Source organism: Girardinichthys multiradiatus, chromosome 5, assembly GCF_021462225.1.
Source record: "Girardinichthys multiradiatus isolate DD_20200921_A chromosome 5, DD_fGirMul_XY1, whole genome shotgun sequence".
NCBI lineage: Eukaryota > Metazoa > Chordata > Actinopteri > Cyprinodontiformes > Goodeidae > Girardinichthys > Girardinichthys multiradiatus.
Window position 1 is genome coordinate 50,486,108 of NC_061798.1, and position 19,286 is coordinate 50,505,393.

Below are 19,286 nucleotides of genomic sequence, written 5' to 3' on the forward strand. Positions count from 1 at the left end.
GTATGCTGTGGTGGGCCCAAAGTGTGCAAAGAAAATAATGCTTACATCACAACTCCCCCACCCCCAGCCCAAAATGACAATTCAAGGCAGGATGCTTTGATGTGGTTTAATTCTGACCATACCATCTAAATGTTGCAGTTGAAATCTAGACTCATCAGATCAGGTAACACTGTTCCATCTGCTATTGTCTTCAGCTTCCAGTTCTCAGCTGACAGGATCAGACATGGTATCAGCCATTTTTTTCTCATCTTGAACATCAACCAGGCAGGTCTGGTACCAACAACCATACCATGTTCAAAGTCACCTAAATTCCCTTTCTTCCAGATTGTGATGGTCAGGTTAAACTTCAGCAAGTAATCTTCAGCACGTCTACATGCCTAAATGCAGTGAATTGTTGTCATGTGATTGGTAGTTAACTATTTGTGCTGGAATGAAATCAGCAACTCCGATAAGCTCGCCAGTAGACGGAAACGCATAGTGCTCTAACAAGTCCTTGTTGAAACCCACACTGATTTTGCACTTGATAAAACACAGTGGGCCAACACCAGCATGATATGGCTCCCCAAATCATCACTAACTGTAGAAACTTTACACTGCACTTCAAGTGGCTTGGATTCTCTGTTTCTCCACTCTTCTTCTAGACCCTACTACTTAAAGCAGGTGGTCTGCCACCAACGACAATACTACATTAAAAGTCACTTAGATCTCCATTCTTTTCCATTTTCAAATCCTCACAGTGCATAGACACCTAAATACATACAGATGCTGCTATGTGATTATATTTAACATATTTGGGCAATGAGGGTGTGGCATCCTGCCCCTTTGGTCCTGCCTCTGCACCTGGTTCGGTTCAACGGGGACTGGGGGGTAATGGAGTCTTGGACCACTTTGGATGTGGTTGGTTCCTGGCTGCTGGACTTTGGCTCTCCAGGATGTTTCGAGCTGTCTTTGGGCCACAGGGACCGGGATTGATTCTGGTGGAAATCCCTTCCACTTGACTTCCCTGTGGCTATTTCATAAGGCTATTTCATTCCTTGGTGCTTTTGACTTCTGATCGCTGTGTCAGACTGATGCTTGCCAGACCATTTGAAGGCTCTGAGAGTACTCTCTTCCATGGGGCTGGGTGGTCTCACTGCTAGGGGCTTGTGCAGGCGCTTTGCCACCAGGGTGCTTGGGGTCTGGTCATGGCCCGTGCTGGGGGATCTGGCAGTGGTGCTGAACCTAATTGTTCATAATTGGATGGACATAATTGTATTTCTGATAACAGGATTGCTGCTTTTCGGAGTTTGTGGTTACCTGGCATATCGTGAACTTGGGAAAACATCGGCAGCAGTTCTGGCCATTGCAAGGTTGCCCGGCTTATGTGAAAGGATCTGCAGAGCTATCAACATTCAGACTGAAATGTTGAGGGAGCAGAATCGCAAACTGGATGTGACCCTACAAGATCGCAGGCTGGCTGCGGTTCCTGGACTCAGAGGTGAAATGGGATAAATCTTGGAGAAGTTGTTTGCTCGGATCTGGCGAAAGACCAGGAATTTGGCTGTGTAGATTAGCCATTGAGAAGCACCAGCGAGACTCTCAAGGCTAACGGAAAATTAGGAGTCAGCCCGACCCAAAAATTGTTTTTCTGAATCTGGCTCCCCTGCACAGCCTTGATGGCTGGCTATTGTCAACTTCTCCTAGAAGTTATGTAGGGGCTAACTGGAATGTATGTACCTGACTGTTGTGAAGTGTCTCGAAACAACATGTGTTGTGAATTGGCGCTATATAAATAAAACTGAATTGAATTGAATTGTAAACATGACGCTCTGCTCCCTCTGCCTCCTCCCTTCCCATTGGACCTGCTCAGAACTGTGTGACCGGTTGATGAACCTTCCATCGTACCATCAAGGAAAATGGCCTCTTTGTCAGTGCTTTATGAACTTACTTTGCACACACTCACAGACACACACACACATGCTCATATAAACATACCCACCCCTGACATACAGCCTATCCCTGCAATATGTTGTCTTGTATATGTGTTGCTTATTTATGCTGAGTTTTTTTTTGTTTTTTTTTTGACATCTCAAACTGTATTCTGGTAAGGATAAAGTGTGAAATGTGATTTTTTTCCCCTCCTCTTACCTAATGTGGTCTTTCTTCTTATCCTCTTTTTACCTAAATGTGGCTTCATAGAATTTTAGATTGCCTAGAAGGATTCATAGATTTTTTGATTTCTTAGAAGGATTGTATTACAACTATTTCATACCAGTGAAAGCCAAACATAATTAGTATTTGAAAGTTTGGACTAAAACTGTTTTATACCAGTGACCCAGTCTCTACTTAGACTTCAGTGAGTGCCCATGACTGTTATTATTTGAAGGATGGGACCACAACTGCCTCATACCAGTGACCTCATTAATATTATAATTTTTCTTCTAGCACCGGATTAATTCCTTACCACAGAGGACAATGAGCTAATTACATCTATTAGAAAGACTGGATTAGAACCAGCTCTTACCAGTAAACCCCCAAGGATTATTAATGTCATTTGATTTGTTTTTCTATGTTTGAGTTTCTGTATCATTGTAATGTTTTTCCTCATGTACAGCGCTTTGAGTGCCTAATTGCTGAAAAGCACTATATAAATAAACTTGACTTGACTTGACCTGTGGGTTTCTTTTCCTGAATCTCTCCCTGAACCTTTTTGACATGACAAAAATACACACACACACACAGACACACACACACACATACACACACACAAAACCACACATCTACGCACTCATACAAATAATCCAGATGACTGAAGGTCATACAAATGCAGGTTTTTCATCAATGTGGCCTGTCTACTTTAAATCCAAATAGAGTCTTGATATAATAAAGTCAATCATGTAATTAGGAGAGTGTTTTGAGATGTTCTTTTTGTAAAGCAAAACTGTCCTGGCACATGTGGGCAACCAGTTTCTTCATAGAGATGGGGCATGTGAAACAAATATATATTTAGGTTTGTTAGCTTTTTACAAAGTCAGAACCATCTAAGGACACTTAACAGGGAAACTACAATGAGATATACCAGACATAAATAGTTTGAATATGGAACATCCTATAAAACGTGGTAGGAGTATTTTCTATCTAATAACAAAGTCTTCAATGTCTGGTAACTCAACATCAGCTGAAAGAAAGACAGGTAGCTTGTACGGTTTGCAAAATAAAGGGAACCAAATGTCAGTCAGCTGCTGCCATGGGGAAATGTCTCTGAGAGGATTGTAGACTCCAAAAACATTTTAACTTCCTTCAGAAAGGAAAATCAAAGAATACATTCCCAATAGAAGTAGTGTCATATTGTATCACAATTCCACATGTCACAGGTAAACTAGAATTACTTCAATGAATACATTTCAGCAGCATGACATTTCAGCAATGAAAAGAGCACTCACCTGTCTCCATGTGTTTCCTGCATCAGAGGTGATGAACACACTGACATTGCTGGTGGTCAGCTCTGAACCAATGGAGCCTGCAGAGAAAAACAAATGGCATTTGATGACGGGAGCCGCATGATGTGTATGCAGGAAGTACAGCCTGTTTCAGATTAAATCTAACTTTATACAATATAAAATTCCAGCCAGCGGTGGTCTACTTTGCAGCTGCACACCGGGCTATAATTACAGTGCTTCAACAGATCTATGCTGCACTGTGACATTTGCACAGGCTCCCAAATTAACCAATAAATCCTGATTACTGTATTCATCTTTCGGCACTTCGGACCACATTAAGACAAGCTTTCCTAATCCAGTGCAAACGGCTGTAATTGCTTTAATTCAGCCTATAATTGGTGCCAGGTGGCAGATTTTCACAGGCGTGATTGTTCCACAGGAATGAACCCTCCTTGAGCAACAATCTCTGTTGCACACAACAGGCTGGAAGTCAGAACTCTGATCAAATTTCTCTCTCTATATTGAGAGAGGTGATCTATGAAACGTGACCATTAAAGGTTGAATTTGAGATTATGTGCATCCTTTTATTTCTCATTTTGTATCACGAGGGTAATAACAACCCCAGCAGCAGTTGAGGTTCAGTTTACAGCGAACAGATCGCTGTTTTATCAGTCAGACTGTCACTACTTCATGTGGTCCATAACCTCCGAAGACCTTATCTGTGGAAATTTAATCATGATGGCTAAAATTGTTCTAAAATTAGAATCCTGGATGGAGGGGAAGAAGTTATTTTACAGTTATTTTCCTTCTTCATGACCGCAGCTGGAATAATGACAGATCAAACCAAATGGGTCGATTGTTGCACTGAGAGCTGTTTAATTCACTGCTTCACGCTTGGAGTGCAAGCTTGGGCTTCTGCAGACACCTGAGACGTGTGCTGATGAGTTATTGACAGTGTCGGTCCATATGGGAGAAAATATCAACAAGGTGTGAATCCACCTGGAGGGCAACTGAAGTCATATTCCTTCATTTTGCTTTCCTTCACTCTACGATCAGGCCAGTATTATTCTTGATATTTTGCTGACTGCTGTTGACTGGCGGCGAGAGGAAGTAGATAAAGAAAACACTAAATTGGCCCAGTCAAAGTCCAAACCTAAATTACATTGATCTCCATGCAGTCTGATTTAGCTTCAGATATTTTGTATAAACAAATGGGCCAAAATAAAAACCAAATGTAGATGTTGGAATCTGGGAGATGCAAACCTAAAAGGACTTGTTGGGGGGTGGTCAGTTACTTTATGTCAGTAACATCTCTGCAGAGAAAATCTGACTGCAGAGTTTTCATTTTCATGTAGGTAAATGTCTTCCCATAAAAGCACAAGGCTTTGTTATCGACCCACATTCAACAACAAAAAACAAAGTCATTCATTTGCTGCTTCATTTGATTTTTTTTGGCTGCAAACCCTGCTAATTAATATACAAAAAGAACAGTAAATAAAGTGGTTAAAAACTCTTCTGGACACTGTTAAAGAGGTCGTTGAGTAATTAGTATAAAAATTCTAAAGGGTTTAAAAACATAGAAACTCGACAGACCTTTAGCGCTGAGGAGCAGCAGACTTCCTCACACCCACCTGAGGCGACAATGATTCCTGGAGCCGACTCCCTGCTGGCGATGTTTCCAGATGTGTAGGGATTAGCAGACACATGAAGATGGAGATGTAATGAGCAGTACGGCTGCAGAGGGAGAAATCAAAATCTCAATTAGCGAAACCTTCAGGCTGAGCCGGCGGGATCACTAAGAGACACGGGCGAACGCCTTGGCTGTTGCATCGACTTGGATCCGCAACCCTCCCAAGTCATAAGCTTCATCACAAACACGGCCTCCCCATTGGCCGGCCTTACCATTAATTTTGATTGGGTTAACCTTTACCGACACAATTCTCATTACGAGGCGGTGAAATGCCAGTGGAGGAGGCCATGTTGCGACGGGCTGTTTGGAGGTTTATTAAAACTTTGACATTTGCTGACAAATGACTGGATAATATGAGAAGAAAGCGAAAAATGCCACAGAATATCTAATTGGTCTGTTTTTTTTAAGTGATTATTTCTGGTCTTACACTCAGGTTCAGATAAATGTTGGGAAATGTTTTGGATTAGTCAGATTGTTTGCCTGGATTGTTGAACTTTAGCGTCCGAGGGAAATCTCAAGTAAACTATGAGTTGCCCTAACTTTCAGGAGCTCGCAGGAAGACGGTAAGATGAAGAGGGGGAGCGTGCTTCTCTGTCTGACACCTCTTCTTCTTCCAGTTGCTTAAATGGGAGGTCAGCTTAATGGACTGAATCAAAATGACTGACCTTTCAGCTCAGCTGCCTCGGAGAACTCAGATTTGACGGCTGCTGCTCTCTCTGAGATCAGCCTCTCTTTGCTGCTGGAATCAGCCGACTTCTGTCTCTTAGATGGACACACACACACACACACACACACACACACTGATAAAAAATAACAGCAGGATTGCTCACCAACACACAGTGGATACTATTGCCTCTCAGGTCTCTGCTTGGGGCCTGCAGCAACCTCCAGTCTCGGCCTCGGTTGTAAGTGATGTACGTCTTTACTTGGCTATCTGTCTTTTTGTTGGCGAGGAACATTCCTTTTATTCCTGCCACCTGGAAAATTACACAAAAAACAGCTTTGAGTGATCTTAGATCCACAGAATATAATCGAGTTCATAAAGTTAAATCCAGATATTTACATACACTGTACACAAAGACTTTTTTGATCCATGTTTAATTTAAAATCAGAAAAAACCTTTCCTGTTTTAGGTCAGTTATGATTACCTAAGATATTTCTATTTGCTAGTTTGCTATTTCAAAGACAGAATTCTGAATACACTTAAATATTGATGCCTTAAAATACTTTGGAAAAGCCTAGAGGATCATGTCGTGGCCTGATAGGCTAATTGAAACATCTAAATGAAATGTGGAGAAGGATATGACGAAGAGAATTGTGTTTCGTCTGCTTAAACAATTACATGCAAACAGGGAATTTCCAGCTATCATACTGCTCAGGAAAGAAACGGGTTCTTTCTCGCAGAGATGAACACGTTTTGGTCCAAAAAGTGAGAATCAAATCCAGAATGAAAGCTGAAGACCCTGAAAAGATGTTGTCTGTAAAGGTGCTGGTGTCCGAGCATAATTAGCTACAGTGAAATGAGTCCAGTACCTCATGTGCTGAAAGGCCACTCAGACAAGAAGAAACCATTACTCCAAAAACAGCATAAAAATGCCATATTACAGATTGTAGATTGACACGGGGACAAAGAGTTTAACTTTTGTAGACATGTCCTACAGTCAGCTAAAACTAAATTTTTGGCCATAATGGCCATGGTTACATTTAGAGGAAAAATGTTGGTTGCTAGATGGACTGATGTACTTTACAAATCGATGGTATCATGAGGAATGAAGAGTTTGTGTGCAGAGCTGAAAAGCTGTGTGTGAGCAAAGCGGCCTACAAACCTGACCTGGTTCCACCAGTTCCACCAGGAATGGGGTCATAATATCAGCGAACTATTGTGAGAAACTTGTGAAAAAAATCCAAAACATTTTAGCCAAGTCCTTAAGTTTAAAGGGAATTCTAGCAAAAAACACAGAAGTGTATGTAAAATCATAAATTTGAAGAACAGAGAAATTCTCTCTCTCTTTCTCATTTTTATTCATAAAAATGAATTGTAATTGACCTAAAACAGGACAATCTTACTCAGACTGAATGCATTTTTGGATACAGTGTATGCAGACATCTGGTTTCAACTGTATCTTAAAGTTTCTAAGAAGCAAATAAGCACAGCTCACTGCAAAGAAAATTGGACGCCTCAGTTTGATTGCAGCACAAAAACAGTCTGGAACACACAAACCTGTTCTGTATTCCTAACGAAACCAAACACAGCGACAAACGCTGAGTGGAAAATGATCGACTGTCTGGAGGCTTGTGAGTAATCAATGTGTGCCTTAAATGAATCTGACTCCCCGCTGGAGGCCCATGGGTCGCCGCAGCCGGACTGAACCGAGTCTCTGACGGTTGCATCAGCCCATGAAACTCCACTTTGGTAATTGGCAGATACTTCAGTCTCCCTTGGAGTGGAGATTTAGCATAACTTGCGTCCTGGGTGGCAACCCCAATCAGGACGGCAGATTTGATTCTATCTGCGCGGCCGCAGGAAGACATGAGCCGCATCATCACAGGCTTAATTATCAGATCCACAGATAAAGTTTCTTATAATGGTAAGTGGCTAAATGATTATAAAATATCATAAAGATTAGGTAGGTTTCATAGAATATTGGCTGCTTTTTTAATGGAAAGAAGAGATAATCGTAGCTTCAGGAAAACTAATATTCCAGGATGAATTCTCCCACCGGTTGATGTGGATACTTCGAAGTGGCTTCAGAGAAAAGTTCCTTTCTAACTTTAAAAGCTGGTTTATTTCACCGTCTCTGGCTTTGAGCTCTTATACAGTGCCTTGCGAAAGTATTCGGCCCCCTTGAACTTTTCAACCTCTTGCCACATTTCAGGCTTCAAACATGAAGATTTAAAATTCAAGTTTATTGTGAAGAATCAACAACAAGTGGGACACAATCGTGAAGTGGAATGAAATTTATTGGATGTGTCAAACCTCTTTAACAAATAAAAAACTGAAAAGTGGGGCGTGCAATATTATTTGGCCCCTTTACTTTCAGTGCAGCAAACTCACTCCAGAAGTTCAGTGAGGATCTCTGAATGATCCAATGTTGTCCTAAATGACTGATGATGATAAATAGAATCCACCTGTGTGTCATCAAGTCTCCGTATAAATGCACCTGCTCTGTGATAGTCTCAGGGTTCTGTTCAAAGCACAGAGAGCATCATGAAGACCAAGGAACACACCAGGCAGGTCCGAGATACTGTTGTGGAGAAGTTTCAAGCTGGATTTGGATACAAAAAGATTTCCCAAGCTTTAAACATCCCAAGGAGCACTGTGCAAGCAATCATATTGAAATGGAAGGAGTATCAGACCACTGCAAATCTACCAAGACCCGGCCGTCCCTCTAAACCTTCATCTGGAACAAGGAGAAGACTGATCAGAGATGCAGCCAAGAGGCCCATGATCACTCTGGATGAACTGCAGAGATCTACAGCTGAGGTGGGAGAGTCTGTCCATAGGACAACAATCAGTTGTACACTGCACAAATCTGGCCTTTATGGAAGAGTGGCAAGAAGAAAGCCATTTCTCAAAGATATCCATAAAGAGTCTCGTTTAAAGTTTGCCACAAGCCACCTGGGAGACACACCAAACATGTGGAAGAAGGTGCTCTGGTCAGATGAAACCAAAATCCAACTGTTTGGCCACAATGCAAAACGATATGTTTGGCGTAAAAGCAACACAGCTCATCACCCTGAACACACCATCCCCACTGTCAAACATGGTGGTGGCAGCATCATGGTATGGGCCTGCTTTTCATCAGCAGGGACAGGGAAGATGGTCAAAATTGATGGGAAGATGGATGGGGCCAAACACAGGACCATTCTGGAAGAAAACCTGTTGGAGTCTGAAAGAGACCTGAGACTGGGACAGAGATTTATCTTCCAACAAGACAATGATCCAAAACATAAAGCCAAATCTACAATGGAATGGTTCACAAATAAACGTATCCAGGTGTTGGAATGGCCTAGTAAAAGTCCAGACCTGAATCCAATCGAGAATCTGTGGAAAGAGCTGAAGACTGCTGCTCACGAATGCTCTCCATCCAACCTCACTGAGCTCCAGCTGTTTTGCATGGAAGAATGGGCAAGAATTTCAGTCTCTCGATGTGCAAAACTGATAGAGACAAACTCCAAGCGACTTGCAGCTGTAATTGCAGCAAAGGGTGGCGCTACAAAGTATTAACGCAATGGGCTGAATAATATTGCACGCCCCACTTTTCAGTTTTTTATTTGTTAAACAAGTTTGACACATCCAATAAATTTCATTCCACTTCACGATTGTGTCCCACTTGTTGTTGATTCTTCACAAAAAACTTGAATTTTAAATCTTCATGTTTGAAGCCTGAAATGTGGCAAGAGGTTGAAAAGTTAAAGGGGGCCGAATACTTTCGCAAGGCACTCTATGTTGATCAAAGTTATAATAAAGCTACAGGCCATCTGCTTTTAACATCCACCTCTTACTTAAATCAAAGACTTGTTCCTGGAATGTAAACCAAACTCCAACTGAGCCATCCAGCTTTCTGCTCTGCCTGCAGGAACGGTCTGATTGATGTTTGTTTACCTCATAGAGGTCCACCATGATGTTGCCCTCGAGTCCCATGCTGCTGACCACATTTTCCAGAGCCAGAGTGTAGTAGACTCCGGAAGTGTCCGACACGTACAGGTTGTAAGTTTCGTTCTGGTTCCACTCCTGAACGGCAGCCACCACACGGTTTTCATCTGTGCTGATCACATGCAGTTCCTGGATAAAGAATCAAAAGACTCCAATTCATATTTGTGATTTCAAAGATTAGAATTTATTTTACATATTAACCCAAAAACGCATGAATGTTTGGGGTGCATTTTTTCTGAGCTAATATTGATTCTTATGACGCAGCTCCGCCAGAGTTACCATGGACCTCTTAGCTGCTTCTCTGATTAATGCTCTCCCAGCCCGTCCTGTCAGTTTAGATGGACGTCCATGACTTGGTAGGTCTGCAGTTGGTCCATCCTCATTTTATGTTCAGATGATGATCTGGGCTTTTCTACATCATGCACATAACCTGTAGAGTTTAAACCTTAACCTTAACTGAATGATGAGAGTTTCAGCATTCCTCTGAAAATGAAACATAAAACGCACCGAGAATGGGTGCACCTCAGCTTAGTTTTAATTTGCTCCTTCAATCAAACTCCTGATTCATTCTGTTCCAATTATAAATGTAAAGACTTTTATATTATTGTTCCTGTGCTCCTGCTGGGGTTAATCACAGTCATCTGAACAGTTTTGTCGTCTGTGTTTTAAGAGGATGCAGCAATCATAAGTAGTTGGTAAGAGTTATTGGGCAGAAACTATTCAGCTCAGTTCGTGCTGTTTGGTTGTGTGCTTCATCTACCTCTGACTGTGCCAATAATACCTTGCAGCCAGCCTGCAGCAACCCGGGCGCATGGGGCCTGATTGAATAGAACATGTTTAATTGTCAGTAGGGATGTGATAAGCTGAATAAAAATTCTGGAAACTCAGCAAGTGATACTTTTGGCCTTGATTTGCCCAGAAATATGAAACAGACCATCACAGGAAACCAGCGATGGATTGGATCCCAAAATGAGCCGGAAGCCAATTTTTATCTGCCTTATTAAATCTACAAGCTTCCACAAACTGCTGCTTTTTAAACAAATTGCTTTTTAATGGTCAAAGTCTCAGGAGCATCTGTTCATTTGTTTTATCTAAGCTGTAAGTGTGTTTTGTTACCTTGGGCAGAGTGTACTTTGGCAGTTTCATTGGAGTAAAGACATCTCGTTTTGCAGAAACGTAGTAGACCGGTCTCCCTGCAGTGGACACCTTCAGGCAGAAAAATAACAGACAACATGTTATCACACCAAACAACAGAGCATAACTAAATATCCTTGATAAATCTCCCAAAACCACACACTGCTTTTTAATATTTCGCACTGAGCAAACTGGACGATTACTAACCTGGACAAACACATACTCATCTTGCACCACCAGGGAATTGGGGTCAATGTATCCGGGGAATGGTTTGCCCTTGTTGGCGTCTGTGCAGTTTTGCAGCTTGCAGGTGACATACAGCGCTTCTACTCCCACACACATATACCGACATACACAGAGACACACAAAATGTCAGGCTGTTGCTTCACATATGGTTTTAGCCAATGAAGAAAAGCAGCCTTCACCCACAGCTAAGTGCTCTCTTTTAGCCCCCGTGCATCACTTGTGTCAGTAAATTGGCCCCGGTAAGTAAGGAGATGGATGACAGATGAACCGAGAGGCCGATTGCTTTCTTTGCCTTCAATCATGGCTCTGTGGCCACACAGCCTGTCCCCCAATGCCAGTCTCTGCCAAAAATGTGTCAGCTTCCTCCATACTAGCATGATCAATGGTGATGGTCTCTGGCTGTGTCACTGTAACACTGTGTAGGGTATGCATTTGATTGGCTTTCCTCTGTCACATCAGACTCAAATAACAAAAAAAGATGGTAGTTTGGAAGCAAGGAGCAACATTGAAAAATAAGTCAATATTTATTTGAGTCATTAGTTCTTTCACTTTCAATGGAAAAGCACCAATCAATTAGCTAAAATCGGAATTGGTCAATTTTTCTTTAATGAGCTCTGATTGCTGATTAGTCAAGCAAGTCAAACAGCATAAAATGCATTTTTTTTTTTTTTCTGTCTTGATTAAATGCATCAAATGCACCTTGTAGCATTTCATTTGAGTATCTGCCAGGTCCTGCTTTAGATCATTTAAGTTTATTTTTATTTTTGTTTCTGTGAGCTTCTTGTTCTAGGTTTAATTTGGTCTTTCCTATTCTACTAACTGTATTTTAAGCTCTTTCACAATGAATTTTATTCCCAAAGTTACTTCTTCTTACATATCCTCTCAGGTTGTCATGTGTCCTTTGCTGATTGCTGTTGGGTCCCGCTGGCTCATTCTGATTCTTGCTGATGGCAGCTCATAGCAGAAATGCATTCTTCCTGTTCACAATAAAGTAGATGACTCTGCTACAGTGAGAAATGCTTTTCTGTGTCTTTACTTAGTTTCTGTTGACGAGACAAACTATGAATCTGTTTGAAATCTGATCGCAGCACAAACTAACAACATGAAACCTACAGAATATGATTCTTTAATGATTCGTTAAATTTCAGCTCATCACATTTTTCAATAACGCTAGGTTTCTAATTTAGTTTTGCACAAATGCTAAGGGTAAAGTGATCCATCCTCCTCATAACATGGCATGATGCACAAAACAGGCTTCAGTAAAAATGAAATTGTTCAGTAATATGTTGAGGGAAACTAAGGATCAACTTCTCTATTTTTGTTTTCACAACATAAAGGTTTTTATCAAACTGCCTTTTGAAGAATCTGAGTGTAAAACAATCCCGTGCAGATTTGGCCAGTCCACATGTTGCACTTTTTATGCTTTTCTAATTCAAAGATGGTCCCAATGGAAATGCTTCCTTTAGGGACTTTTTCATCTACAATTTTCATCTTGTGAATGTTGATTCTATTCTGAACTTAACCACTTAAGTGTTGCTTTAAAGTTTGCAAAACCTTGATTTCTACGTTTTGTAACACAACCAAAGGTTGTAGAGACTGATAATGCTAGGCTAACCTTCGAATCCTAAAAGAACCCATTCCTTTTTATCCCGTGGAGCAACATACACCAGTGGCACCCAGGAAGCCTTCTGTGGTAAAGGGTCTGGCTTAGGGACTCAGAGTTATAGTCTGAGTTTTGAACCAGCAACCATGGCTGCAACTGCTGAATGCAAATGCCCTGCTCTCTAACCACTCAGCCACCATCTAACAGTTATGAGTCCTGACTGCGGGCAACCTAACTGAGTCATTATGACTTAAATAACAAGCTTTATTTATTCAGTTTGGCAGCATTTCTTTAGCAGTATTTTTATTGTTAAAACAGAACATTACAACAACACTCTAACTCAAAAGCCAACTCCAAAAGTTGTTTTTCCCGCATTTCACAACAAAAGTACGAAAGTTAGCAAACCTTTCACCTGTTGGTATGACCTACCACTTAGAGATAGAAGAACTGACAACTCACTAAATAATGTTAAGATTACAACTACCTTGGTTTACTGGATTAATCTAAGATATTATCTCCAATATGTCACACTTAGTTTTTCAGGTTTTCACAACTGAAAATAGGTTTTCTTCCCATAAAAGACCTTAGGTTATATGCAGTCTTTATTAGTGGACTATGCTGTCACAGCACAGTAATTCTACAAGTACTTCCTTTCGTACTTCAAAATAAGACTCAAATATAACTACAATAGTTGTGAAACTGATGCACTCCAGAAGCATATCCCGGGCACATAGTAGCTCACATTTACCTCACCAGAAAGTCATGACACTAACTGGATAGCGTTGTTTTTGAGACAGACCTCAGTTTGATGAGAAATGTTGTAGTGTTTTAATTGAATTATTCAACATTGAATATCTCACATCTAAGTAGATGCTAATACCGTAAATATGTATTGAATTTTGTAATTAAAAAAAACAAAAAAAAACAATTAACAGTAATAAAGGGGGAAACCTTACCAATTAACATCTCTTACTTGATACAGGAATGAAAATGGATAACAACCAACTGTACTCTCTGTTGGTAAATATGTTGGATGCGTGTGCCTTGGAAGACAAGTCTTGGGTTCGAACACTGATGCCAACAACAGCCAGAAATACAAACCAATGAGGTATTTATTTTCATTCTGTGGAGGATGATGTTGTACAGTGATGTTTGTACCACTGTGTGAATGAGAATCAAACTACCTGAAGTTTTGCTTAATATTTAATGCACATTTCACCAAGTTTTACTTGCTTGGCGGTCATATTGGATGTTGAACTTGGGACTCCTGGACAACCTACAATTTCAGCAGACGGTATGCTTTCGTATTTCCAACTGGAAATTTAAAGGAATTTCATTCTGAGTACAAAAAGATCGCAGGATCAGTTTAACTTTGTATTTTGTTTTTTCTTGTTTTCCAGTTTGGCACCACCAGTTGGATGGGAGTTTTTGGTATTTTTGCATTTCCCCATGATCAGCACAGAAATATGGTCTGTAAATGACCATCCATGAACAACGGGTGACCCTTGTGAGCCTTAGCAGATGACAAGATGAAAGTCTAACAACTTCACTGTTCATCAGAATGCGTAGAACGAATCTTTCCTCAGGGTGCATAAAGCATTCAGGGCATTCTATACTTTTAGTGGCTAACTGGATGAGCAAAGCAAAAATAATATATAATAATGTAACTACATACTTGCACTTGATAAAGGATACAAATGCAACACAGGTCAATAAAGTTTTATGTACTACAAGGATTTCTGTGCAAAATTGTGCAGAACATTGTATAAATGTAATGGTTAATATTAACATCATTCAGGTGGATGAGTGAAAATAATCTACATGTGCACCACTGTACTAAACCACTGGCCTGTAATAGCTTTACAAATATGTGCATTACTTTTCCTTCCATTGTTACTGTTGATTCCTGGACCCGGCTGTTCCTGCCGTCCCTTTACATTATCCTGCAGAGGAATTGTCCAAACAACCCTCAATTGCTCCCTACTTTAGCACAATGCTTCCAACAGAGTACAAAGACATGAGGAGAATAGAGTTCTGAACTCAGAATTCAATTACTCACGTCCTTCAGAGATGCTGGTTTCCAGGTGAATTAAGCCCGGTTCTTTGTCCAAACCCATCTTGGACCTGAAAGGCAGACAAATACGTTTCAGGAACATCACAATTGCTCTTTTCCCATCAGGCGGATACCCCCTTCCGAAGCTGCTGTCTGACCTGAGAGATTCCCTGCTGTAAATTCAGACAAATTAATAACAACAGGGAGGTTCAGCGAACTGCAACGACAGCTGTGGTAAACATCAGCAGGAACTCGATGTAGGATTTACTGTCTTCAATATGATGATCTGTGTTTAACATAGAGAGCCTCGGGTTGAATGAGTGATCTAAATGTTCAGAGGATCTTGAAGGTCCTTTTCCACCCGCCATGAGAGAGACGGGAACATGTTTCCTCCAATTATTAGAGGAGGAAACTCCATTGGTTTTCCTGCTACAGTGGGAATGTCTGCAGATGGAATAGCATATAACCATCACGGCATTACAAATGTATAAAAAAGACTGGGGGATCAGAGACAGGAGTCAAAGGCAGCTTAGATGTGGAATTGACAGGAGAAGGTGGAAAGAGATGCTTCAGTGAGGAAGATAATGTTCCGATGGATCAGACAGACACTGAAAGGGGAGAAAATTTATAGAAGTCTCTGTGAGGGGTTGGAAAAACTGGCAGCAACAAGAGATCACCAAAACTCAATGTTTTTTTTACAACAAAATAAAATTTGAACAGAATGGCCTACGTCCCCAATCCATGTTTACATTTTTTATTAAATAATCCAAAGAACCATCTGATGCAGGGAAATTTTATATTTAAAGTGTTTCTGTGGAATATCAAACTTTGCCTTTAACTTATTCAATAACATTAGATTATAATTATTATGGTCTTGTTCAGAGATGCTTTAAAACCCATGTCATTTTTGCCGGGATGAAGGAATCATTACTCTAGATAGAAGAGAAACAGGATAGTTTAAGAGAGTCACCCAACCTGTTTGGTACTGCATGCCAAATGATAACTGAGTTTTTAACAAAAGGATTAGTATTACTATTCCTTAATTTCTTCAGTGATTCTGAGTATAGATAGCTGTTTTGTGTCAATCTTTAGTGTCCAGTTTTTTAATTATTACCCAAGGGTAGAGAGAAATTGACTAGAAATAGTGCCTTCGCGCACAGCGTGGGCTCTGAAACCCATCTCCTCGAGATGGGCTGGACTCTCTTCTACTCTGGGGTGGCCAACAGGGAGAGGCGGCAGGCTGGGTTGGGTTTGCCTGTTGCCCCCCAGCTCAGCCGTCTCATGTTGGGGTTGCTTCCCTGTGCCTTTGGGTTGGGGACAGGTCTCTGATGGTCATTTTGGCCTACGGGCTAAGCGGTAGTGCGGAGTACCTGGTCTTCTTGGAGTCCCTGTCGGGGGTGCTGGATAGGGCTTGGGAGTAGTTCGGTGAGGCAATGGAGAATGACTACCGGTTGGTTTCGAAGTGATTCTGGCAAACCGTCAGGCGCCTCAGGAGGGGGAAGCAGTGCTTCGCCAGCACTGTTCACAGTGTGGGTGGGAAGCTGTTGACCTCGACTCGGGACATTATGGGGCAGTGGAAGGAGTACCTCAAGGATCTCCTCAATCCTGCCATCACACATTCCCTGGTGGAAGCAGAGGCTGGGGACTCGGGTTTAGACTCTTTCATCACCCAGGCTGAAATCACCGAGGTGGTTAAAAAGCTCCACGGTGGCAGGGATTCAGAGGTGGATGAGATCCACCTTGAGTACCTCAAGTCTCTGGATGTTGTGGGGCTGTCGTGACTGACACACCTCTTCAACATTACATGAACAGTGCCTCTGGTCTGACAGACTGGGGTGGTGGTCCCCCTTCATAAGAAGGGTGATCGGAGGATGTGTTCCAAATATAGGGGGATCACACTCCTCAGCCTCCCTGGTAAGTCCTACGCCAGGGTATTGGAGAGGAGAGTCCGGCCGATAGTCGAACCTCAGCTTCTGGAGGAGCAGTGCGGATTTTGTCTCGGCCCATGGAACACTGGACCAGCTCTACACCCTCTGCAGGGTAATTGAGGGTTCATGGGAGTTTGCCTAACTGGTCCCCGTGTATTTTGTGGACCTGGAGAAGGCATTTGACTGTGTCCCTCGTGGTGCCCTGTGGGAGGACCTGCCTCAAGCAGAGGAGTTCAAGTATCTCAGGGTCTTGTTCACGAGTGTCAGGAAAATGGAGCGGGAGATCGACATTACTGCAGCCGCCATAGTATTGTGGATACTGCATTGGTCTGTTGTGTTGAAGAGAGACCTCAGCAAAAATTGAATTTAGCTTCCTCTGCAGAGTGGCCGGGCACTCCCTCAGAGATAGGGCGAGGAGCTCAGCCACCCAGAAGGAGCGAGTGGAGCCACTGCTCCTTTACATCGAAAGGAGTCATCTGAGGTGGCTTAGGCTTCAGTTCCTGATGTCCCTTGGATGCCTCCCACCAGGAGTAGGCCCAAGGTATGGCCCAGGACACGCTGGAGGAACGATACCTCTTGGCAAGCCCGGGTGGGGGTTGGGGTGGTGGTGGGGGTTTGTCGAGGCTGTTTTGTGACCTTATATCAACATTCAAAAATAAGCTGTTTCATTAACATAACATGGCAGATTTCATAGAGAAAGAGGCAGATTGTTATTTTTCAAATACATACTCATCTGAGAGGATTTGATTTAGTAAAAATCTGATTTTTTTATGATGAAAACATTTATATTTGTGAAAAAAAATATCAATTACATTTAAACAGCTCCAACAACAAAGCATCAAATGTCTGTATTCTAGAGGATAATTTGCCCAGACGTGTATAAACTAGAAATGGTTACTCTCACACTTTCACTTATTTTGACTCTTACATTTTATACATGTACAATATTAAAATATTAATTCAATTATTTTACTCTCAAATGTGCCATATTTTTTTAATTTGACATGCATCCTATATATATATTCGGAGAATTTTGGTGCATAGTTTCTATGGGATGTACAGTGCCACAGTATAGCGACTATTTTCTTCAGTTTTCATTGCGGCTAGAATATTGGTAGTAAAGGCTTTACACAGGGAAAATGTTAATAACCGATGGACCTCATTCAGACAGGAATCAGAAAGAATTTGAATGATTGGAAGATTTATTGCTTTTTGTAAATGTTATCTTTTTCTTAATGATTGAGTTATGAATCAGTGTGTATGTGTAAGGGTCCTAATAAAAACAAAACATGAAAGTGTGTCATTTTAGCCTAGATACATCAGAAAAATGTCATGAAATAATTAAATGTATTTATATGTGCCAGTATAGTTGGAGGTTAATAAAAACGCAGACATATTGGAGGTGTAGCAGTAAAAAACAGTTTTAAGTTGTGGAGAGTATTCATAAAAACTTAAAACTTAATATCTGCCGTAACCAAATCCTTTAGCTGTCAATCTGAACATGTCTGCCCATTCCAATCATTTCCCTCATATTCTTCTGAGGGAATTAGAGGAGCGATAAAATAATATAAACAAAAAAAAACAACAAGAACAATCATGACATTTTTATGTGCTTGTTACTCAAACTTTAGACGTTACACTGAAGGATTCAGCAGCTCAGTTTACTTAGGCCCACTGTGATTTGCAAATTTTTAATAACCTTTCCGCATCTGCTGGGGATTCAAACTCACATGTGTGTCCATCAGACGACACTCGAAGCTTGGATAAACTACATCCTAGCAATGTGCATAACTCTTAGCTGTTGTTTTTCCTAGTCGAAGCCCCTCGAAAAGCTCCGTCGAAAGAACTGGGGAAAACAGGATCTCTTGATACCCAGATATAACATTGCCTTTGGTCCTGGCTGCTTGCATTACTCCAATTGTGTCCTGAATGTTTAAAAATGTCACAATGAGGACTCTGTGTGTTTGACTGGCAGCTTCTGCACATTTTCAATGAGAAGAGTTATTGGGAATGTCATCGAACCCATCGCCTCAGGCAGCCACTCCTCCAAGAAAGCCACTGCATCATCTCCTTTTTTCTCAGGCACATTGATGAATCACAGGTTAAACTGGTGGTTTTCAAGCTCATCGAGGTTGTTTTTGAGGAGATTCACTTGTTTATCCACTGTAGCAGCCTTGACTTTCTCTGAGTTAACTGTGCCTTCTATGTTACTAATGCACTCTTCTGCTTCATTCATGCGAGCCGAGAAGTCCAGCACATCCCTTTTAATGTCTTGGATGTCCTTCAAGACCACATCAGTCATTGTGGAATAGATGTTTCTGATTCCATTGAGAATTTGTTTAACATCAGTGGGCCATACCAGTATCCTCATTCTCGTGTAGCACGGGATGAGTTCCATCTGTTGGGCTGGGGCGCAAGCTGCTGCTGAACTGTCATCTTCCTCCTTCAGTCAAGATGTTTTTTGGACAAATATGAGATGGATCTTTAAGTTCCTGTGTTCTTTAATCACCATTAGGTTTGGTCTTGCAGCTTTCCTTTGGATCCAAATGTTTCTGG

General features: G+C 41.4%; 1 protein-coding gene across 7 annotated transcripts in view; it reads right to left on the bottom strand.

Annotated features, from left to right (window-relative positions):
- The window catches only part of LOC124869076 (VPS10 domain-containing receptor SorCS1), a 261,180-nt gene that overhangs the window by 48,325 nt on the left and 193,569 nt on the right, over nt 1–19,286 (bottom strand). For all 7 annotated transcript variants that reach the window (XR_007038474.1, XR_007038475.1, XR_007038476.1 and 4 more), the window contains exons 6-12: nt 14,809–14,873; nt 11,108–11,226; nt 10,883–10,972; nt 9,716–9,895; nt 5,940–6,086; nt 5,051–5,153; nt 3,423–3,499 (exon numbers count right to left, since the gene is read on the bottom strand). Coding sequence is in view for 3 of the 7 variants with exons in the window: in XM_047366801.1 (XP_047222757.1) it covers nt 3,423–3,499; nt 5,051–5,153; nt 5,940–6,086; nt 9,716–9,895; nt 10,883–10,972; nt 11,108–11,226; nt 14,809–14,873 (781 nt within the window). In the remaining 4 variants the exon portion in view is untranslated. The remainder of the gene's footprint in view (nt 1–3,422; nt 3,500–5,050; nt 5,154–5,939; nt 6,087–9,715; nt 9,896–10,882; nt 10,973–11,107; nt 11,227–14,808; nt 14,874–19,286) is intronic.